This window comes from Limulus polyphemus, unplaced genomic scaffold (assembly GCF_000517525.1).
Source record: "Limulus polyphemus unplaced genomic scaffold, Limulus_polyphemus-2.1.2 Scaffold214, whole genome shotgun sequence".
Classification (NCBI taxonomy): domain Eukaryota; kingdom Metazoa; phylum Arthropoda; class Merostomata; order Xiphosura; family Limulidae; genus Limulus; species Limulus polyphemus.
In genome coordinates this window covers 426409-452022 of record NW_013665824.1, presented here as the reverse complement: position 1 = coordinate 452022, position 25614 = coordinate 426409, and the positions used below count along the sequence as shown (strand labels likewise).

Genomic DNA, 25614 nt, shown 5'->3' with positions numbered 1-25614 from the left:
CAATTCTTCGAGAGAAAAGGTCAGAAATGGCTTTCGAAACTGGGAAGAAATTAATAATAGCTTAATTTACCTATATCAGGCTGTATTAGGTAAAGCTGATCCGGCTCAAGAACTGTTCAGTAGAAAGTACATTTAAAATACAGACATTTGAAAGAGACATTTGGAAAACTGTAAAAATCCTGATACCACTGAAAAAGGAATAGTAAAGTGTTTGGTATTTCACCCACATGTTCCGTTAATAGCACTTTGGTGTGCATGTGTGTTTATTTTGTGGCAAAGCTACATTGGGCTATCTGCTGTGTTCATCACGGGCAATCGAATCCCCGATTTTAGCGTTGCAAGTCCGTAGACGTACCACTGTCTCACCGAGGGACAATAGTACTTTGAATCACTCTATTCTGGTTCTGTTGCCGAAGTAGTACGGATGTCAGCATAGTGATAAACCCAGCTAGAAATAGAAATAAAGTTGTTCAAAGTAATAATTGAAAGTGAAAATCGTAGAAAAGTTGTAATATATTATAATAGTAATTGTGAAGCAGCGATTTTCATTTTATCTTTAGGTAAGGTTTTGTTTATCGTTTATGTATTTTTACTTCTATCGTTTCGGCTAGGCCCGGCATGGCCAGGTGGATAAGGCGATCGACTCCCAATCTGAGGGTCGCGGGTTCGAATCCCCGTCCCACCAAACATGCTCGCCCTTTCAGCCGTAGGGACGTTATAATGTTGCGGTCAATCCCACTATTCGTTGATAAAAGAGTAGCCCAAGAGTTGGCCAGTGGGTGGTGATGACTAGCTGCCTTCCCTCTAGTCTTACACTGCTAAATTAGGGACGGCTAGCGCAGATAGCCCTCGTGTAGCTTTGGCGAAATTCAAAAACAAACAAATCGTTTCGCCTAAATTTTTATTTGGCTTAAAAACATTAGTTCACTTGCCTTGTAGCATATATTAAATGAGTCATTTTTATATAAGAAACTGATACGAGGCTCCTCTAGCGGTAACATATAAATACTAAGCTCATGTATGATTATTTAAAACATATAATAATAATTTGGTCATGTGACATGAAATTTCGTGGTCTGGCAAGGAAAGGGTATGATGTGAAGTTATGCGAGACTGTCTGAGTTAGACTATAGACATGTAAGACATATTTGTTGATTATCAAAAGACACAGTGTAGTTATAAGGAACGTTTCTCAGTTCAGAGCGTCATATCTCACAAACAGTATGACTTAGAAAGGTGAAGTCGCATAAGGTTGTTAAACGGGTATTACATTTGTTGCCACGAGGGGTGCCACTGTGGTTTCTCTCGCATATTTCCTATATGTATAAGAGGGCCTGACGTACGCAGTGCAGCTCATTCAACTAACATATATATAAAACTGAGAATAGTTTAGAGAAATGAACCAGTGAAATGGTATTACAGCGAAAGATGTAACAGTTATCAGGGAATAACACTGAGTGAATAGCATTCACAGAGAGCCTTGGACCGGTACTGACATACACAGGTTCATAAAAAAAAAAGTTAAGAAGACTGGTTACACTTGTAATAAGTCACTTACATATAGGCCTAATCAAACTATTGCACAAGTCCTCATGAGCGCAGCGGTACACGTTATGTTAACTCCGTCTGGATTTGCCAATTTCAACTAAAAATCAATTTATTAAAATAAAATGCATATACCCATTATTTCCGTATCTTGTACTCAAAAACTTTTATATTAATAACAATATCAGTATTAATAATCTTATGATTAATTAGTCTGACAAAAATTTAAGAACATGAATCAACAAAAGGAAACCAAAAGTTACAAATTTAATTATGATGAAATGTTAGCTGAGGAAAACAAAGAAATTAGAAAGAAGAGAATTATTAAATGTTTCGTCCAAACAATGACTATATAACCCCCCTCTCTCTATTTTAACTTCACTGATTATAAGAAAACACCACGTTGTTATTAGGCTTATTGTAAACAGGTGTTAATTATTGTGGTAATAGAAACCAAGTAGGCATAAGTAGTAAAAAAAATTCTGTGTTTTCGTAGGTCCCATTTTATAATTTTTTTTGTCAAATAGTAATTTTTAACTAGTTATATGTTTTTTGATATTAATATTACTTATGCAGTTTTATAAAAGAATTGTTTCAAAGAAGATTTTAAATAAAGACGTACATTCTTAATTGATTGTTAGATTTTGAAATGTTTGTGAATTAAAATTAGAAAATTTTCTTGAGCATGCTATAACTTAATTGTTGAAAAAAACCAGATCAACGCATTATTTCTAGCAGATTTTGATACTGACGTTTTAATTTCCTACAAATACATATATGTGTATGTAAACCGAACTATAGGTGGCAATATTAATTTTTCTTCTTTTCGGGATATAAATGGATGAATCATAACAGTTATGAAGACGAAACTTCAGAATGTTGTCTTTCTTGTAGTTTTAACGACATTTTTATTTAAAATATTTGATTGTCGTTTAAAAGTTTATAATAAACGTGAATTTTAGACTTTGTTTGTGTGAAAGCTGTATTTTTGTCTCTTTTGGTGATACAATTACGAGGAACAAAAATTCACGTAGTAACTGAGGTCATTTATTTTACAATACAAATTGAAATGAATTTTGTAAGTAAACATTAAAAGCATCATGTTAACCATACATTGATTAAATCGAACATGCACTGTACGCATGGATTGAACAACACGAATACAAACAATATGTTGGTAAGTAACTATTTTTATGAATTTGAATATGCAAATATATCTAAATAATATAAACTCATTGTTAAACCATACTCAGATTTTTTCGTAGTTACCAAAATGTGTATAAATCGCCATTTGAAGGATTCCAATCCCCATTGTTTACTACACCCTAGTATATGTAGTTACAGAATTATTACGAAATATATTCTTTACAACAGTCTTAGGGTAAATATTTTTTGCTAGCTTATAACTAATATCAAAGCAACTATTACAATGTATGTTATATTGAATGGTCACTTGGTCACTCTTGTTGTTGGCTATACTGCACTAAACAGTTGAAATGTTTAAACTATTTAGCACAAGAAACACTTTTTTTATCTCCACGGCAATAGCATTTCATTTTAGAACTGTATTACCAGAAGAATATGAACATATTTTCTCATTAAATTTCTGTTTGTGTAATTTTACACATAAATTTATTTATTTTATAAATTAAAAACCATCGTTGTTAGGCACACGGCTGGGTCTCTTGCTTTCGTCATATTGCATTTTATCTAATGACAACAAGTAATCTCTCTTTTGTCGTAACGTTTCCACCCATCGACCTGAAATATGCCCAAGAAAGAAGTATGTTAGTATGCTCTAACAACTTAGATTAATAATAAAAATCCGTAGCTTTTGAATTAGATCACGCAGTGTAAAAACTAGCTTATACGACCATTCTTCACATATAAAAATGCAAATTGATTAAACAAGCTCGTTTAACTGGTTTGAATTATACAATGCGACAACTGCAACGCACGTTTTGAATTTATTCAAGCGTTTGGACGTACGATGTGTCACTGCTAGGCATTGGAGACGTTGGTGACGTGGTTAATCAATAAGACAGACATGGAAAACTAGTAAATGATCATTTTTCTTATTCGGTTAAGAATATTCACGTTTTTGTTTTCAGTTTCTTTCCATATAACTCATATATCTAGTTTGTATCTACGTTATGGTATCCCAAAAAGCATCGTTCTGGCCACCACTGGAAAACACAAGCCAGTTTTCTTTTGATTTTGCGAGAAATTGTAACGAACGGCAAAACAAACATTATTTAAGCCTTAAGACTTAGATCTTTGCGAGTTCTTTCCCAGTGTGCTCTTCGCTGTATTACTTTTGCGAGATCTTACGAGAGTGAAGGCTTTCGAAGGTCCAGCGAACAACCGTTTGAGAAATCAAATAAACAAAAGAAGTGAAAAAAGTATTTTTATTGAAATGTACGTAGATAATAGTTTCCTTAAAGACAATAAAGCGTCTAAGGAGCTTAGTACCCCCTAATGGCAGTTATTGAAATTAATGCTCATTTGTACCAGTTAGTGACATCATATTTCATTTCATCGAATTATGTTATGCCATTTAGCCACTGAATAATCAATTTATTAATATAACAAGGACATAGGTTTGTTTTTGTTTGAAGTTAACCACAAAGCTACACAATGGGCTATCTGTGCTCTGCCCACCACGGGTATCGAAACCCGGTTTCTAGCGATGTAAGTCCGCAGACATGCCACTGGGGGCGCGGATATAGGTAGGTGACTTACTTCATCGTCTATTGGGTAGGACTTGTAAACTATTAACTCCTGGGCGATAGCTGTTAAACCAAATTTTCTCATTGAGTAACGAAAATCATTTTAACGTTGAGTCATCGATGAAACAAGCTCATGTAACTCGTTTGGGTTATGCACTGGGACACTTGCACACACACACACACATAATATGTATTTACTTGGTCTCGTGCTGAAGTTTCTCACTTACACATTATTTGATCCGCTTTAGTTAAAAAAGAAAGACACCCGAACTGAAACAGAACCCCAAAAAAAAGGATATTCACTCTCAAATAACGCAATTGTTAGTTACACCCATAGATTCTTTGATCTGCTTTAGTTGAAAAACGGAAATATTCTAATATCTATCAAAAACAGAAATCAGAATCCAAATTCGTCTCAAATGGCGTAGTTAATATTTAGACAATAATATTTCATATTATGAACTTTGTTCAGTATGTTTTTAAATTTGTTATTTAATTAGTAATGTCATCGTTCTTCCCTTTCATCACATTGACATTGTAGTATTCTGCCAAGGTGTTTTAAAATACACTTAAAAACCTCTTGGAGAAGGTAAAGCTAAAAGCTAGAAACGTCCTACGGAATCTTCAAGAAATTGAAACATTTTGTAATGATAATCTTTAAAAATATGTTAGGAATTCTCTATAGGTTATTATAGTAACTTTCAGCAGTAAATCCTTACTCGTCGTTTACAGGACCTTACATGAAAATTAGCCTTGTTCACAAAAGTAGGCTTAAGGAAGTTAATCAAGTTTCAGCTTTCTAAATGTCTTAAACTTATTTTGGTGATCTGAAATGCGACAGTCTGTACTATTTAAAAACTATCAGAGCTAAATGTAATAATCTTAACTAATAAAACGAGATCAAAATGAGTCGTTATACGTCTGTTGCTTTATTCATCAAAACTTATCATTTAGGTACCTGCAAGTTCTTTCACAGTGTGTTCTCCACCATATTCCTTTGGTAACATATTTCGAGGAAAATGAGAATGAAGGGTCTCAAGGTTCCAATGAACAACCATCTGAAACATCAAATAAATAGAATGTCATTATATAAAAGTCTGTTCAGTTTAGATATTGTTGATTATTTATTTTTTTTGTTTAGTTTTTGTTATAATAAGAGTTAAAAGCAGACGATTGTAGGAAGTTGTGTTTATAAGTCACTGATGTTGAGACACTCGAACGTCGTGTGCAATACATTGACATCGAGAATATAGAGATTTCTAGAAGGCAGACAGACAATAGCAGAAGAGAATAAAGTTACGGGCAAGGAAAAATTCGGCGTAAAGTTAACTACCGTAGAAGTGATAGGCGCAACGATTAACATAGGTCTAACGTTTAATATGTTAGAGTAAGACTAACGGTAGAAAAGGAGATAAGAAAAATTATTTATTCTGTCAAAGCGTGGTTCTAAAGTAATTGGATCAACCTGAGTGCACTTTGACAAAAGGAACAGAGGATATTTAGAAGAAAGAAGACCAAACGATTACGGTAGCAGTGCCACAATTGTAAGTGAATCACACACAGAATACTAATGCGATAGTAATGGAGAAGATAGTTTGGCTTGTTCATTGAAATCCTAAAGCAATTGAATAGGCCTAAGTGGACTTCTGACAACAAGAAGAGAACTATATATATATAGTGTCTATGATATGCCTGTAGTCTCCATAGTGTGAAGAATTTGTTGTACATACGTTTAACTTGTTCCGAATATATATATTATTTTGAGAACAAGTGACGTGCATGCTGTTCATTTATTGTTGAATTTATCGCTAACAAGTCACAGACACCTACTGTAGAAGAATCCTAAGCCTAACAACACCACAGTACATATTTGTACTATGAAGAAGTGTAAGAAAAAGCCTTATACTTGGACAATTGGCAAAGAAATATATTTTAAATTCTGACATAAAAGAAGTCAAGAAGTATGTCTTTTCAAATGTATTTTGATAAAAATTTCCTTAAAGACAATAAAGGATCTAAGAAGCTTAGTTCCCCTTAATAGCCACTACTGAAGTAACTGATGCTTTATACAAATTAGTGACATCATATTTCATATAACAAACAAAAAAAAAGAATTCACACCAACCACATAAATATTAGTACAATAGTTAACTTTTGTAACTTTATATGAAGTGCCACGGAACAGTTTTGTGTACGAACGTTTTATGTGTGAATGAATTCCTTCCTTAGAAAATTATCCATATGTGGTAAATTGAACCATCAGGAAATGTTTTACAACGATTATTGTCAGGATAGCCCTTTTACTCAGCCGGAAAAGCACACGTGAGTTTGCAAGAAGCACCATGTTCGACTCGGAAAATGCGAAAGGTTAGATTATTAGACAAAGAAATGTCTTTTCTACTTTTACAATTGCATTTACCCACTTGCGTATTCGGCAGCGTGTTCAGTCACGAATCACACAACAACGTCATGTAAATATCAGCAGAGGTTATGCTGGCAGCAAGATTTTTTTATTAAAACAAACAAAACAAGCCTCCTGTCATAAATACCAGCTAAGTAATGGTTGTGTTAGCACACCAAGTGTAATGGGAATGATAACATAAAACAGTTTGGCTAAGTTTGACTTGAAAAACCTTCCTGTCGTATAGTTTAAACTCATTAATCTCGATTACGAATATTCCCTAAAAATAGTGTTGTTTTGAGGGCGCGAAATAACTTTGTGGTATTAAAAACACGAGTTGGCAAAGCAAAGAAACTTCGTTAGGCCTTATAAATGGTATGAGCTAACATGCTAAACAGCAGAAAAGAAAACACACAAATAAGGCATAGTACTGTGTTTTACATCTGGGGATAGACTGGGAAGGGAGTACCCGAACTTGGATTGAGGCTTTCTTCCACAAGAAACATTTTAATTTGTTCAATCATATTCTGTGCATTCTCCTTCATTCTTTGAATCTTTTGTAAGTTTAAAGAAAAAATTTCAAGAATGTAAAAATTCCAAGTTGTTTCAGTTATTGAATACTTGATACAAAAAAACAAACAAAAAAAATTGTAAAACTGTGAGAATTTTCATGTTTTAAAGCATCTTAAGCTTTTTCTCAAACCTTACTGACGCCCATTGGTTCTGTTGTGGATAAAATAATTAATCTAATAATGTGCCAATACACGTACCCGTTCTTGGATCTTCTTACTCAGTAGTTTTTTAAACAGTTCGTAGATAAACAGGAGATGTTTAGGCATATTCAACCAGTGGATTCTTCTGTGACGTATTGGCATAACTTTCTGAAAATAATTACTTATTTTTATGTACATGTTATAAATTATCTAAAATTATAATATATACATTTACTAAAATATAGCTATTTTTTTGCGTTTGTTTTCTGATACATAGATCATTAAGTTAATTTTGCTGTTGACGGTTAATATAAGGTTAATGTTTAGTAATAAATTTACTGAACTGAACAATAACAGTATCTTTGAATGTAGCTATGGGTCGAATCGTTGTAGTAATTAAAAACCAGAACTTGCTTACTGTAAAAATTTTGTTACTTCAATTTTCGAGTTAATATAAAATGAGTATTTTCGTATACAACTATCATTGTATTAACTCTCTCTCTAGGTAGGCATATTATTATTGTTGATTATATCATAACGAAGTAGCACTGTAATAGTTATCCTGTATACAATTGATATTGTATAAATTGTTTTCAATCAACAACATTATTAACCTAACTGCCTTATAGACAGATACTATTGTTTTAACTGCTATGTAGACAGCTACATGTATCAGCTCTCTGCAGACAAACATATCATTAAATTGTTTCATAGAGAACTAATATTGTTTTACTTTCTTTGTAGACAGCCGCATGTATCAAGGTGTTAATTGTCTGCAGACAACAGTATCGTTATATTGTTTTATCTCTCTTCCATATAACTACAACATAATTACCTTTTCTATATTCAGCTGTCATAGTCTTGTTTGTTTATAGACAAGTGTTAACTGTTTCGTAAATAATTATCATTGTGAAACTGCTCTGTATGCTGACCACTGTATTAGTTGTCTATGTAATCTAGCTAATTATCTTGTGGAAAGTCATCACTGGAAAACTTTACTGAGTTAGCTCTCTTGAAAACAACTGCTGCGGTAGTTGAAGCTGTTAAAAAGTACCTTAGTAAGAGATGCTTATGAGTTTAACCCTTTGGCTAAGTTGGTAAAGTACTCGCATGGTTTGTGAGAGGTCTTGGGTTTTAGTCCTATCTAAGAACGTAATAAAAAGATTATAATAATATCCTGTCACACTTTCAATGTAATACAGGTAGGATTTTGTTACGTTTTTATAGATAACAGTGACTATTCTTTCCGCATCTTTTCAGCAGTTAACAGTGTGTATGTGTTTCTCTGTATATTAAGAGTGAACTATGTTCCCCACCTTGTACACATTAAAAGTGAAACTCAAATTGTACACAACAATGCTGTACTATCTTTATTGTAACTTGTAAACTTTGTTGGTTCATCAACAGAAATAAAATACAATGTTTAACTCTTTTGTAGACATCAATCGTTGATTTACAGCGAAACTCAAGCCTGGTTCTGGTTAAAAGCTGATTCGGCTATTTGAAAAATTTTCTTTATCCTTGATGTACATTTATGACCTGCAGAAAAGTACAGTTGTACTGGAGTGTCACATTTTAAGGTACTGTGTACGACGCGTTATTTCAAGCTCACTGTGATTTATTTAACGTTCTTTAATGTGTGTAGACAATATTCTAACAATGAGGACAAGGGCACTGGTAAAAATTAGAACGTTTTAAACAGTACATTTATCCTTATGATAAGAAAAAAACACTCTTCACTGGGGATTAATATAAGGTTGTTTGTTTTACTCAAGGGCTATCTGCGTTAGTGGTCCCTCATTTTGAACTGATAGTTTGTTGAATTTCGCACTAAGCTACTCGAGGGTTAGCCGTCCCTAATTTAGACATGATAAACTAGATGAAAGACAGCTAGTCAACGCCAGCCACCGCCAAATCTTATGCTACTCTTTTACCAACGAAAAGTGGGATTGAACGTAACATTATATTGTCCCCACGGCTGAATTTCGCGAGCATGTTCGGTGACGAGATTCGATCCCACGACTCGCAGATTGCAAGTTGGGCGCCCTAATCACAAGGCTATGTATTTGAACTGATATGCTACAGGGAAGGTTGCTATAGTCAACCGTACCCATCGCTAACTCTTGGACTATTGGAATTTGGCAGTCACCCTTATAACACACGTACGCCCCCAAAGTGCGGAGCGCAAGTTTTATTTTATTTTCTTAGGTAACAAATCTCCAGTTCTTGACCCGCAGATCCATGATTCGACATGCTAACCATTGGGCCACGCCCAGCCCATTCAATTAAGCATTCATTCCATTTGATGTTGTAAGCGATTTAACTTTTCAACCAGTTTCTTCTATATACTTTTCATTGATAGGTAAAAAAATGACAGATAAAAGTAATCAGTGCCCACAATATGGTCTTGGTAACTACGGTGCTCTTTCCAACTTCATTTTCTAATGACTAAAGTTATTGATAACTAAACTTCTCTTAAATGGTATCTATTAAAATGTTTTTATCGGGTGGTACTAAATTTTCACAATTTCATTCAGTGTTTTTCAAGAAAAATTTAATTATTGTTTTGGCTCTTGGAGCACAATCTTAAAGCTACTTCCAAAGCAAACAATATCTTCAGAAACAAGCCTTCTTTGATAGGTTTACGATCTATTCTACACTAAGTTACAGTTCCTACTATATTTTCATCTAGTTCTTCCTTGCCAGGGAAGAAATAATATAATAAATTTAAAACTTATTGTTAAGCCTAAATTAAGATTCAAACACCTTATTAAATGGCGAGACGATATTCTAGAGTGACTTACCATTACTCTCGTTTGCATTGTGAACGAAGCTATACGAGCATTGTCCACAAAGCATAAATTTATACCAAAGATAAGGGGAAACTCTACTCAAACAGTAGAAACTAGCTCGTAACTAAATCCAGACTTCTGTTTTGCTGTCAGTTGTAAAAAAAATACAAAAAAGTGTAGCTTAAGATTTTCATAACAGTTACTGTATAGCATTTTTTTTGCAATGAACAATGTTTGTCTTTGGATAGAAATTACTCTTTTTACCTCTCCTGTTGACATCAATAGTTGAAGTTCTTTAGGCCCAACAATAGTGAAGTGCGAGAGTCGGAAGTCTGCCTGATCAAAAATATAAGATAAACCTCTCTTTTGGACAACTTCATCATCTAACAGAGCTTCAAATGTCGTCACATATGCTCTGTAGGAATCCCTGGGTTTGTGGCGTCTTGGGTCCATAACACCTGTTCAGAGAACGTTTTCAAAGTGAGGCTAGCATAACTATATTTGATATTTTTAACCTCAACGGTACCTTGTACGACATGTGGGTTAAATGTATAGACTCCAAGGTTCAAATAGTGCTTTCCCTAACTGTAGTAGCTCTTTACATCTTCGAACACTTGTACCTTATAGTAGATTCTTACGTGCATGACTTGGTTGTTTAATAAGAAACTTAACACAAACTATTTACATACTAAGTATTAAACCACTTGTACCATTATATCAAACCTATACAAGATTACTCTAATAAAGTTATCATAAACTATGCTTCCCACATTTTTATTTAGGCTAGATTTAAAAGCTATATTATTTTTCTCTCTTATCACACATTTAACATCAGCTCACCAGTGCTGGATTTCTTGTTTAGTTCAGGTGATAAGTTCTTTATGGCTAATGTTTCTTTTAATCTTAGCCACTGCTCATTTTCAGCCTTTTCATTAATTTGGAACTGTTCAATTTCGACATTTACATTCATGCATTTTTCTTTGTGTGGCTAAGATTAAAAGAAACATTAACCATGAAGAACTTAGCAACTGAACTAAACAAGAAATTCAGCACCGGTGAGCTGATGTTAAATGAGTGATGAGAGAGAAAAAATTCACTTGTTTGAAATTATCTTGTGTTAGTTATATAGCTATAATATCGACATTCTAATTACACTGTGGTTCCTCACCTGCTATTCCAAAAACAGTGACACGGCCGTCCCGATCTTTCTCAGGAAGTGGGAAGACGTAGCTTAAAAGAAAAACGTTTGAGAATTTTTAAAACAAGTGATTACATTGTTGTGAAGAAAGCCGCCATCATTTTTGTTCTCTAGAAATAAAATACTGAATACAGAATGGAACCAAAGTGAATACAAAGTTGTTTCATTTTGAATTTGTCTCGTGATGGGTCAGTGGTAAGTTTACGGACTTACAACACTAAAATTCGGGGTTCAATTTCTCGCGGTGGACACAGCAGACAGCCCAATGTGACTCTGTTCTAAAACAAACAGACATTTTGAACATAGTCTAGTAATTTCCATTCATTATTCTGAAAGAAATAATAATTAAATTGGTTCCAGTTAGTTATGTAATATTTTCTGTCGAACCAGCCATGTAATACCAAATATACTAACCGCACCAATCGTCTAACATCAGCTGTATAGTAACTTTTGTCCCACCCTGTATAATGAACAGTAATAACGGATAGACGTTGCAAAAAGATCTAGTTATATGATAAATCAAACTGATTAAGTGAGTTGATTTGTTTTAAATGGAACAACTCTGATATAGTGCCAAATATGTTTACAATGGTGAATATCATTCGACAGGGAAGATATAATATACTGTTGTGATTGCCATAAGGTTATCATCAAAACTTCAGTTTTCGTCATTTATTCTCATATCTTTAAGATAAAACAGCCAACAATCTAGTTATTATATGTATTGATTTTTTTTCATAACAACCTGCACTGCTCCAAGTAAATTTCACTATTCTATTTTCTTTAGAAAAGTAAAAAATAAAGTAAAAATTCAGTCTTTGAGCATGCTAGTTAGGAAAATGTTTTTATAAATGTTTCCCCTTACGAATAGTGCATAAAAGTAAATAATGCATACATTAGAACATATTCAAACGAACCTTATATATTAACTTCAAAAATCTAGATGTAATAACGTCCTTACTACTATGTTCTATATCCAAAGGTTTACATCAGCTTTCAAAAAATAAAGTCATCATTGAGATACTTGCACTTAATCTCTGAAAATTCAAATGTATCCCTTGTTTTTAACCGTTGTTTCTAACCTGTGCACTTAACCTTTGTTTTGTATAAATTAACTAGAAGCACTGTAGCACCTTTCGTCAAGAAAATATTCCTTATCGTATTGATCACCAATTTCGCTCAGAAAAATGAAAATATAACATTCATAATCAGTATTTACTTACATTTATTTTTGGTATAATATTAATTAGTGTATTTTCTTTCTGTTCATCAACACTTAGATTGCTATAGAGAGCAATTGAAAATCCCAAGCCACAGATTATTAACATGAAAAACACTCAAAACACAAGGGAGCAATACTTTTTGTTACTACATCACATAAATTGCGTGTTCCAGTTTTACATCAGTTGTAAAACATGATATAAAATTATATGTATAAAGTAATAACAATAGTTATGAAAACAAGCAAATGACACACATACAGAAATCTTGAACAATAAGATGGTGAATTTATTATACAAAACATTGTTGCAAAAAATACGAAATAAAAGCGAATAAATTGTACAATGCACTAATATTTTTACATGTGTGTTTTTCCCTTGCATGTAGCATTACACCTTGTTTTCATGCTGTCACACACTTTATCAGTATATGGATATTATTACAGATGTTCTGTATTACTTCCTATAATTCAACTAAGTTTGTAGGTCGCCTTTAGACCGTCTCAGTTCTTGTATATGATCCCATATACAGTCTCAACTATGTTCATATCGAAAGTATTTTGTGTGTAAACCGTGATTGCGAGTGTTCTATTATACTTTACAACACTTAACTCATATTTGTATCCAAAGTTAATTCAATTAATAAATACCCTTATCAAAATCTAGGCTTGTTAACATGGCTGAAATATGACTATGATCCCTTCCACTAAAATCTACCTGTTGGTCTAACTTGAACAAAATCCAAAACACGTGACATCTATTCCCGATGGACATTTTGTTTGAGACATTGAAACAAAGATATTAAAACCCTATAAACTTTGATAAACTACTTGCCAGAATTTAAGCCAACATTTTATTAGCAGTATCTAATATAGTTACTAAACGCCAATAAGCAATTAATCTCTTAATCTTTTATTCTTGTAATAAAGTGACGTTAACTCCCCATGACCCAATAAATTATCTGATCGTGGAATAAGATTCGAATATCAGTGGGTTCATGAATATATCTTGGTAAAGATCCTTTTTTGAACCTTTAACACAAAGCAATTATACCATGGCGTTTTACTTTTGTATAGAAGTCAATCATAACCGGTGTTTTACTATATGAACATATTCAGATCCAAATAATCTAACAGAATTGCCATAAGTGTCTTCTTATTTGCCCTTGTTCAAACAGTTCCCATCCTTGTTCGTCAAAAAGATTTATCTAATTTCAAACCGACGTTTCTCTACACTTCTTTCAATTCTGTGACATTGCAGCTTGTTCAAATTTCACTGAAGATCATATGAGTTTTGTTTTGATCGATCATAAAACTTAATAATTTTTCTTTTAGTTGTTTTTAAATTCTCCCTTTAGATTCATGTACTTCATTCAAAATATTCTTTGCACTATATCTTCCTTCACTTTTACGTATAACACCTAATCAAATCTGACCTATAAACTTTCCAAACTTAATTTTAATTTCGAATAATTTAATTATTAAGGGTATTGATACTTTATTGTGAAATTATCTGAAAAAGCCCCGAACTACAAACACTGTGATTAAATAAAAATAATGAAGCTGTAAAATGTAAAATATCACAATTTTAGAACGAAAGGTTTTACCAATTTTATTCATCTTTTCTGGGTATAAAAACAAAACAGAAAACATCTACCAGCTCACCAAACTGAATGACGTTAAAGTGAAGCACAACCGGAAACAATCTGAGATAAACATAGGGGAATGTACTAAAATTTTCAGCAATAATACAGTTAAAATATTCTAAAACGAAAACCGCACATTCACAATGTATTAAGACACATCGCTGGTTTAATCAAAAACTGTGCGTGTCACTACATTGAAATAATGAAAACTAATCTACTGCACATTAAATACCACAACTGTGAGTTTTCACTTGATGCCAACTAACGTACTGTATTTTAAATATCACATCTGTGAGTTTTCACTTGATGCCAACTAATCTACTGAATCTTAAATATCACAACTGTGAGTTTTCACTTGATGCCAACTAATCTACTGAATCTTACGTACCACAACTGTGAGTTTTCACTTGATGTGAACTAATATACTACATCTTAGATACCACAACTGTGAGTTTTCACTTGATGTCTACTAATCTACTGCACATTAAATACCACAACTCTTGAGTTTTCACTTGATGCCAACTAATCTACTGCACATTAAATACTCCAACTCTTGAGCTTTTCACTTGATGCCAACTAATCTACTGCACATTAAATACCACAACTCTTGACTTTTCATTTGATGCCAAATAATCTACTGCACATTAAATACCACAACTCTTGAGTTTTCACTTGTTGTCAACTAATTTACTGAATCTTAATTACCACAACTCTTGAGTTTTCACTTGATACCAACTAATCTACTGCATCTTAAATACCACAAATCTGAATTTTCACTTATCTGATAATTCAAAAAGAAATTTTGAAGCACTCTTGCTATGCTATTCAGCCTGTAAAGCTCAGAATACGTTTATGACACATTTTTGTTAGATATGCTGATTTCAATTGTTTTAATAAATAAATTTCGAAGGAGTCACGCTATCCAGTGATCAACTGCAAACTTAATAGGCTTTCGTTATTCATATCTTATATTGATGTACACTGGACAAAATAAATTTAAAATTAACAAATTACTGGCCCATGTTTTATAATTGGCCTAAACAGTTCTTGTACTACTAGCCTTGATGAAGCCGCAATATCAAAACGTTGGTTGAAATAAATTGTTTTTATTATTATCGGAAGTGTAAGGGCCTTTTTGTTCTAAGTTAATTGTCCAACTAGCTAAATTATAACTTAAAATCTATAATTTTTATTCAAAATTATATTTAATATTTTAGCCGCAGCATAGCAACTCATAGAATGGCTCCGAGTTTTTCAAGTACAAACTTTTAGCTCATATCTCCGCCATCTCTTGACCGATTTGAAGTATAATTACAGTTTCAGACTCAGGACGTCAAACCCTTTCGATTGCTTTATTTGATCACGCTCAAGGTCTCATAGTTTAATTAACTATAATCCTGCCTAAAATAATTTCAATTTTAGGGTAGGTTGGTAGAAATCCTAATGAGTAATAAAATCGAATCTGATATACACGCACGCCACGCTTGGTATTGCTGGCGCACAAAAACATAACTAAAATAAAGGGAAAAAAGTATCATAGATTAATTTACTCTAATCCCGCCTAAAAGAATTTCAAGTGATGCGGCTATTGAGTATTCCTCAAGGCAAAATCAATGATCTCCTGAATATAAAATGATTTTCCAATGATCTTCTGACAAGTAGCATCTCTTATTTTGGAAGTGTTCAGTAAAATTAAAGTTATCAGGAAGTTTATGTCCATCTCAATAACACCCATCCCCCGATGGCTCAGCATTAAGCTTGAGGGCTTCTAATATTAAAATTTAGGATTAGATCCTTACTGTGGGCACAGCGCAGCTGATTCATGGGGTAAACTTGCTCTTAAAACAAACAAAACCTTAATAGCGAAATTGTTCCCCACATGTTGTCCACTAGAGCTTTACAACGTCGTTGCATTTCTCTTTAGTAGCCTGGCATGGCCTGGTGGATAGTGCTCTCGACTCACAATCTGCGGTCGCGGGTTCGATTCCTAACATCCAACATGCTTTCCCTTTCAGCCGTGGGTGTGTTCTAATGTGAAGGTCAATCCCACTATTTGGCGGTAAAGAGTAGACCAAGAGTTGGCGGTGAGTGGTTTTGACTTGCTGACTTCCTTCTTTTTTATCACTTCAAACTTAGGGGCCCCCAGTGGCACAGCGGTATGTCTGCGGACTTACAACAATAAAAACCGGGTTTTGATATCCGTGGTGGGCAGAGCACAGATGGCCCATTGTGTAGCTTTATGCTTAACTTCGAACAAACAAACAATCAAATTTAGGGAATACTAGGGCAGATAACCTTGGTGTAGCTTTGCGCGAAATTCAACAAGCAAACAAAACTTTCTCTTTATAAATTTCCAGGTGGAGTTTTGGGAGATCCAGGATTTGGTGTTCTGAGAAACTACTGGCTGGTTCATTCTTAGAGTAATATCCAATGGAAGTAGAACGTGACGTCACAGTAGTATCCAATTACAGTAGAAAGTGACGGTACGTTCTTTGAAACTGGTGGTTATTGTAACTACAATGTTTACAGCCTGAACATTATAGTTCGTGACAATCCAAAGCACGCCAATAATTCTACTGGATTTTTCTGATAATAATGAATGTCGATTTTCACGTTCATTTGAGAAAATTGTCCATAAATTCCAATGACCCCTACAGTGTAAAATTTACTTCCGGCTTTGATCCATGTCTTACTGACGGACGTATGCTATACGCTTTTGGAGTATTTCTTCTGACATGTTTGCAGAAATATTGAAAATCTGACTTATTTTGTACAGCACACATTCGTTTAATTTATCAGATAACAAAAGTTTGAATTATTAATTTTACCTCTGTTTTAAAGTGCTATAATGCAGTTTAAAATTGTGTTTATTTTTGGAATTTTGGCAAAGCTGTTGAAGGAATACCTATGTTAGACATCCCTAATTTGGAAGTAATAGACTAATGGAAAGCAGCTAGCCAACATCACCCACCGCCAACACTTGGGCTACTCTTTATCAACGAATAGTTGGATTGGGCGTAACATAGTAACGCCCCCATGGCTGAAAGGGTGAGCTTGTTCAGTTACGGGAGATCATGCCAGATCATGCCAGACATTTTGACATTTTCAAATCCGGTTATGAACATTTGTTGAGGTTCTTCTTTTTCATAACATAATTTTAAAGTATGTCTTATAAAACATTGCCATTTACAGTAATATATAATTCTAAAAATTACTGGGAATAGAATCTATAATAGTTTCAGCATTGAGCAAGAAAATGAGAGAATTTTTTATATTTTTTAGCACACCTCTTGGACTTCAATCGGGGACATTGTATCAGTACATACAAGATTGGTTGTGAATATCAAAATACTGAAGAAAATGCTACGCTAAATGCAAAGGAAGACCAGCTCTACCTACTCTCATACTTCCTTCGTAGATATCGTGAATAAATAAATGATTAATGACAAACAAGAAAACTTGTGCACCGATTTTAGAAACCGAGATAAAAATGCTCGTTTTGTTTTCATCTCAGTGTTTCATGTACTGATATATGCATATGGCCCTCCCTGTAGAGAGGGTAAGTACATTTTTAAACAAACAAAAAAAGGGACAGAACAGTGATGGTATCTGACATTATATATCGTTGCGGACCTGGTATGACCTGGTGGTTAGGGCGCTTGACCTTTGGTTGTTGACTGGATCAGCTACCCGAGTGTAAAAATTATTGGCTTCGAAAACTACCGACCGACTCCAAACTAGATGGGATTAAGGCCGAATGGATAAAACAAATACCACTGCTGTATCTGGCACTAACTATGCCTAGCTACAGAGCTGTTTTACAAAGTAAAAGCTAACCCATTTAAACACCAACGTATTTACTGACAGTAGTTTTTAAAGCTGACACTTCTGGACAGAAGGGCCAAGAGGAAGAATGAATATTAAAAACTGGTTAGGTTTTAGACGAAACTTTAGAGGAATGGTTTTCGACTGAGATAAATGTAAGTTGTATTAAACACTTAAAATAGTGCTGTGGCTCATTTCTTATCAATATTTACAAATTACTATACATCGATGCACGTTATGGCAGAAATCGTTTAGATTTTGATTTGTGGAAGTTAAAGAGCATAATTTAATTTTTATTCCAAGTAGCTTTATTATTCGGTATCCGTCAATATGAATATATTTTGTGTTTTTCTTTACCCGTTGGAGAGCAGGTCAACGACTCCAGGGTCTTCTATGTCCAGCTGCTGGAAACATTGAGGAAGCTTGCTCCGTGCTTTTATATACTTCTCCAGAAGCCACTGTGATTTGGCTAGGTTGTACTTTTGGTGTCTAAGAAATCGGAGTAGAAAACAGTCATCTGTAAAGATCAAAAGAAGACGACATGATAAAATGCTATTCAATAGACTGTTATCAGAAGCTATTTTTCTTGAGGTAAGAATTAAAAAAATAATATTAAAACAGTATTGTACATTTGCAAGTACTACCATTTCACATCTTATACAGAAAGCTCAAACGTACTCACTAGATCTCGCAAGTACAGTGTTTTTCATATACATCTATTGCATCATTACAATTTCAAACTTATATGTATGGCAAAGTATATTTCATCATGCAAACTTTTGTATCTATGGGCATTATGTTTCAACTGTTGTCGACATCTATAACGTATATCCTATTGATGTTTTAAAAAGCATGCTACGAGTGTTTAAACATTAATCTCTAATGTACAAATCTCGTAGTGGATGATATATAGGAAATTTTGTATCAGCAGTGTAGAACCTGAAAAGATTCACCATTAATGTCTTCTACTCACACAGAGTATTGTGTATGTTTATAAAAAGCATCATGTGAAATCATTAGCTCTCCCATAACTAGTTTTAACATTTAGCTTATGTTTGAACAAAACATCAGTTGTTACAATAAGTGTCCTTAACTAGGTGTGTTGTGACTCCTAGTAGGGTACACTATTACTTGCAAAAGATAAATGTCGCTATTACGCACACACACACACACACACACATAGAAATAATAGAAAAACATAATCATAGAATCCTCACAGAGGTGGCACACATGAGGTGAATTTATCTGAGCGCACTCAAGTTGGAACCATTTCACACACTGCGTACTCTGCGCCCGCTTCTCTAAAAGCAAGAGGGGTACTTTTTACAATTCATACACTTCACCCACGTTTTTAGAGAAGCAAGAGGGGACACTCCTTACAATTTATACATTGCGCCCATGTTTCTGCACACTTTACATTACAGCCGTTTTTTTAGGAGTAGAATTGGTGTAACTATCCCCAAAATTCAAACAATCGCAAACAAGCAGATGGTTTCAGTATTTTGTTTCCTGTTTTTGTCTTCAGTTTTCTCAGCCAGTAACCATTGGTTTACAAGTATTTCGGTTAATACAGCGTCGTTGCGTTTCTTTCTGTTACTTCAGAATATTTTTCTAGGATAAGCGTTTCTGAGAGGCTGCGGCATTTCTGACGATCTAACAAATAGCCACACAACACGTCAACTATGTTTACTACCATGCATACTAACAAACAAATCAGTCATCATTGCCACGTTTCACTTAATAAATGACACGTGTACATACCCTCTGTGGCTCCATACATGCTCTAGCTATTGATGTAGCATTAAGCAATTTCTGTGCACATAAACAAAGTTACGTAGGAGATCAAAAATTCGATTTTTGTTCCTATCTTTTGAAAGCCTTCTGGAACTCCAGTCTTTCATTTCTGATAAGTAACATTGAGAAGGCCTAATCATGTGAAAGTATACACAACTCTATAAATACTAGACTTTTGGAAGTATAAGTCTTGTAACAACTAGCCCACGTCTCCCTTATATTTGGGCCCGGCATGGCCAGGTGGATAAGGCGCTCGACTCGCAATCTGAGGGTCGCGGGTTCGATTCCCCGTCCAACCAAAAGGCTCGCTCAGCCGCGGGGGCGTTATAATGTGACGGCTAATCCCACTATTCGTTGGTAAAAGAGTAGCCCAAGAGTTGGAAGTGGGTGGTGATGACTAGCTGCCTTCCTTCTAGTCTTACACTGCTAAATTAAGGACGGCTAGCGGATATAGCCCTCGTGTAGCTTTGCGCGAAATTAAAAAAACAAACCCTTATATTTCGTCCGCTTATTTGTTTATTTTTTAAGTGACTTTTAAAATAAGTATAGTAGATTTTAAATGAAAAAAATCATACTCCTTTAAAAACTGACTTATATTGAGATAACTACTTAAAATGAAGCTGACTATTAATAACAAATTATATTAATAACGTGAAAACACATAATTGTATAGATACCCACAATAATTCTCCAGTATGATCAATATATAAATTAGAAAACAAAGAAAATAAATAAGTGACCTTAAAGAACAAATATTGAAAATATGTTTTGTAAATATCCAATAAAAAAACTCTAGACATCTTTAAAAAGGTGGCACGTAAGACGACAAAAATGGATAATAATCGCTTATATTAAATATTTGCAGTTATGATTAATACCCACGACTAGATGTTACCTAGTGGTTAGAGTGTCAGGCTGCGGATCGAAGGGTCCAGGTATTCAAAACACGATGCCGCTGAACACGTTCTGTATAAAATCGAATGCCAATTCTGTTATTCGGTTCAAGTAACCAGAAAAAAATCCTTGTGGTGGTGGGTACTGCTGGTCGACTGCCTCCTTGTTCAACAGTTCAAAATATGGATGGCTATATCTGAATTCATAGAGCCTCTAACCTGGCTGTTTAGCCCATGTGTCGCTGTGCCATTCAAGTTGAAAATTCTAATTTTTAAATTAATTTCTTCGAAAGAAAGTTCAAAAGTTCGCTTATATAAATATACCGGGCTTGTAATAAATATATGGATATTTTCACTAAATTAAAAGCAACAAAAACAGAGACATGTTTGATAAAGCATGAAGAAGCCAAGCGAAGATCATTGTCACTGGGACACTACACTAATGGCCATTTTTACTATTTTTTAAATCGACTATTTCAACAAAATCCATACGTCTTTCTACAAGCTTCTTTTTTGAACACCTTATTTTTCCATAGAAAAGAAGTGGTTCTCTCTCTTTCTGTGATTTTACAAACTCAAAATATATAGATCCCACATTATTGTTAGGACGATTCTAAAAGTGGATAAGACAGTATTTTATTCCTGTGTCACAAAAATTAAAGCAATTGGTTCCCTTTGAAAAGTAGTTGCCCCCCAGTAGCACAGCGGTATGTCTACGGCCTTACAACGCTAGAATCCGGGTTTCGATACCCGTGGTGGGCAGAGCACAGATAGCCCATTGTGTAGCTTTGTGTTTAATTACAAACAAAAGTAGTTGCTTAGTTTACTATTTTGATCTTCATATAAGCCAGAAAATAAACACCCAAAAACATTAATCTTAAATCACTGGAATAATGAAAATGGAAAAGTTATTTACACAGCTAACTACGTATTAGTAGTTACCAGGGATCAAACAACTGAACACGATATTCATTATCGTTAAAACTATTCTTGGGTCCAGACTCAAAGTTTTTAAAATATTTTTCTGGAACTATGAGTAACTACCGAACTAAATCCCAACCCTTCTTATTAGCCTTTTTCAGGTGTACCTAGTAGACTCCAACATCTACGGTGATGACGGATGCTCCTTTGTCCACTCTGACTTCTACTTGCTGGCGATTGTTACGTAGTTGCTGTGGATGGTATATGATTCAGGTGACTACGGTATTAAACCCTTAGACTATCTCTGGCCCAGGTGATTAGTACGGGTTAGACAATTTGAATTATCCTTTAGGCTGTAGGAGTAACTGGCCGAGCTTACTTGAGTCTCTAGAAGAGACTGTTGGTATTTTTTCCGCCCTTCCAAAGGGTGTCTTGTATAATTTACGTAACTATAGTAATTCTACACATTTAATAGATCTCTCATAAAATCAAAGTCCTGTGATCGAGTGCTGATAAAAAATTGAGGGGATATGTTGAGAGTAATTAATGTTATAGTCACCACCTAAGCCAGCGAGTGTTCAGTAAACGTATAGAACATGTTCTAGGAAGGTACTAAAACCATTAGGTTGTCCTATCATATGATATGCACTACAGTTGTGCGAGAAAAGAATCACTACTTTATAACCTTTGACAAAATGTTATTATATGATAAAATGTATTTTGCAATTGCCTTGTTACTTTCGATTAATTGCTATCATTATTTTGAATATCGTAATAATTTGAAAATAGACGTAATATTAAAATATAAATTAATATTCAATCACAGCAATACTGTGTATGATTATGAACAGTCAACTAATAAGTTATTATTAGACTTGACATACTGTGTATATGTGTTAACGATCTTCGTGTATCTTCATCTTTGAATGACACAAGACTGAAAGTAAAAGGTACTGATCGTAAGAAAAGTTTATAGATCCTATTGATAATTTTACCCCAGTGGGACAGCGGTAAGTTTAAAGACTTACAATACTAAAATCTGGGGGTCGATTCCCTATGGGGACACAAACAAACAAACAATATTGATAATTATACCTAACAAACTTGCACTATCAGTTTAGTAGCACAACCAAGAACATTAAAAATCAACACAATTATATAAAAATAATTTTAGATTACGAGCATTGAGTCTTATCTTACCTAGCCTCGGATTAATTAGGTGTGGCTGGGAAGTTACCCATTCCCGAAGCTCTATCACCATACTCTCTGCCATATCTTCGTCTTCGTGAACCAATGTTTCGTCATTGTTGCCTTCCTTTTGAGTTTTGGTTTCTTTTCTTTTGTTTATGGTGTTTTCGCCCATGTCAGTGGCACTGTAAGTTTAGAACCCGAAATATATTATAAATAGTTTTCCGAAATAATTTTATGTATGTTAAAGTGGACGGCGTTCATTGTGTTTATGATTAATATTATAACATTTTACAAAGATGTAAGTATTATTTTGTGTTTTGTTAGATACCGGAGTAGCAAGCTTCGTACCAGTCTCTATTTAATTACACGAAGCGTGAGACTTGGCTGTATAGAAATACACGTATATTCATCACTTATTTTCCTTTTCTGTGAACTCGGTTTCTAGCACAAGCCTTTCCAAATCCATAAAAATATCATAGTGGTCGTTGACTCTCTACAAAAGTAAAAGTTCAGTACCTAATTTACACGACTTATCGAGCCAGTGACGTAGGGTGTGTGTTGTCATTCTATTATCAGAAGAAGGGGTCAGTCACTAAGATTGGCCCTGTTTCCAGCAGACTGGTTTTCAACGTTTGATCTTTTATATATAATAAGCTTATATATGCACGTGTGCCCTTATTGCGTAATGAATAATTGTACGTTCTACACCAAAGCCTTTTTTGTATCATTATCTTGAAAAATCACCGAGTAAGTGTTTTTCTCGGTTTCCTATTACCTTCCAGCTGTTCTACAGAAATTATTATTTTTCGTCTATCACATATCAGATTGATATTAAAGTCAGAAGAACACTGCCTGGAACGTTATTGTCTTGAACCAAATTCGTTAACTGGGATAGTACTATCTAGTATATGAGACTTTAATATACAACACAAATATCGATGGCATTTGTAAGTTTTTATTCTTTAGGTGTTAGCCTCTTAATTCTCAAAAATCATGATTACTTATTTAAAAGCGTTGCATTTTACAAAATCAGACTGCACGTTCGATATTTTATATTAAACTTGTAAAGTTAACAAGAACTATAAGTGAAAGGGAAAAAGTGACATTTTATAATTTCAAACTTTAAACTAAGAAAGTGATGGATGCAAAATAACATAAAAATAACAAAACAAAATGCGTTGTAGTATCGTAAATGTACTAAAAATAGGCATATTGCAATTTATAGGATTGAGTAGTTATATCATAATGATTTTGAATATACAGTTCACCAAGTCACAAAATTACCACAGCCAAAATAAACTCGTGGTGGAACGAAATGTATCAGTAATGCATTTTGGCATAGTTTGGAATTTTTAGTAGTGTGATGCCACAAAAAATTCTTTGATTAGGCAAGGGTATGTAGTAACATACAACGATTCAAAAATGTTCATATACCCTGATCATAAATATCGAAAATTTAGAATTTCCACAACGAGAATATCCCTTATACTTAATGGCATTGGAAAACAAAGAAATATGGATCAACATGGGGCACCAGCACCATCCATAAAGAAACTCGCAGTCTTATCCCAGCCGTTGTAAGTAATATGTGACGTCTTGTAACAGGTAGTAACCCATGAACACAAAGGCAAAAGCCATCTACGTGCCCTAGGCAACAATACAGAACATAATGAAGAAGGATCTTCACCTGGAAAAGCGACAATAATCATGTGTACTCAAGTTATTCAGTTTAACTATCACATACCTCAAGCAGCTGGAGAAAGAAACAGGTAATCGTGTTAATCTATTTGAAGACATATTGGACATTTCGCTGGCCGCAACATCTATAGATTTATATACGATCAAACTGTCGAAATGGCTGCTGAGGAACCGTTGTTCCCGTACACTCGATGGATTATGGAAAACTGCAAGTCGGAAGGTTTGCTTTGAAAATGACATCTTACCAATGAGCCGTTTGCAATGAAAACTACTCTACGGGGCTATTTCTAAGATATACGGTCACCAGGTAGAGAATGACCGAACGTGGTAACATTAATTGTAACGACATTCTGAGGTTCCAAAATTGTTTTATATGACATGATAAAGTTCTGTAGCATCAGTTAACTTCTAACCATCAGAATAAAAGTAAAAACAAAATGATGTCTAAAAGAGACTGATTTACTATACAGTTGTTCATAACTTAAGGTACGCGTGTTCCTTTGTTTCAGAATTTTTGCGCAAACATCATAACTTTGAACTGATAGACTAGAGGACAGCTATTCCAACAGACTTACCGTCAACTCCTGAGCTACACTTGTCTGCCAAATAGTGAGATTTGACCATCACTCCTATAGCACATCATGAATTTAAAAAGTACATATTGCGTTTTTGCACTTACGAGACATGAACCATGTATCCTCAGACTCATAGATGGGGCTTGCTAACTACTAGACCACGCGCCCGGCCCGACGTCCAAAATTACCCTATTTGTTTGCATTAAATAAACGAATAATATAAGAATGGAAAATATTAAATATTAAATTTCCCAAACGTGTCAAATATTTTATAACTATGCTTCAATCTTGCTTTTATTGGATGTGTTTAGTACATAATAACGTTGTCTTGTATTAAGGGATATAACTTTTGGTCTCAAACCCCCTTCAAAATAATCACTTCCTTTCTTAACATTAATTGTCCAGCCGATTAGTGACTGATTGAATTATGCAACAGATCTGAGAGGGTGTGTGTGGTGGGGGGTGGGGGGGGGG

The 25614-nt window shown here is 34.2% G+C and overlaps 1 protein-coding gene across 2 annotated transcripts in view; it reads right to left on the bottom strand.

The window, feature by feature from the left end:
* Positions 1-2635: 2635 nt before the first annotated feature.
* Positions 2636-25614, bottom strand: part of LOC111085047 (clavesin-1-like) — an 83604-nt gene continuing 60625 nt past the window's right edge. For both annotated transcript variants that reach the window (XM_022382073.1, XM_022382074.1), the window contains exons 2-8: positions 22877-23049; positions 18426-18585; positions 11349-11410; positions 10445-10638; positions 7446-7556; positions 5233-5332; positions 2636-3306 (exon numbers count right to left, since the gene is read on the bottom strand). In XM_022382073.1, the coding sequence (XP_022237781.1) occupies positions 3194-3306; positions 5233-5332; positions 7446-7556; positions 10445-10638; positions 11349-11410; positions 18426-18585; positions 22877-23049 (913 nt within the window). In that variant the 3' untranslated portion in view covers positions 2636-3193. The remainder of the gene's footprint in view (positions 3307-5232; positions 5333-7445; positions 7557-10444; positions 10639-11348; positions 11411-18425; positions 18586-22876; positions 23050-25614) is intronic.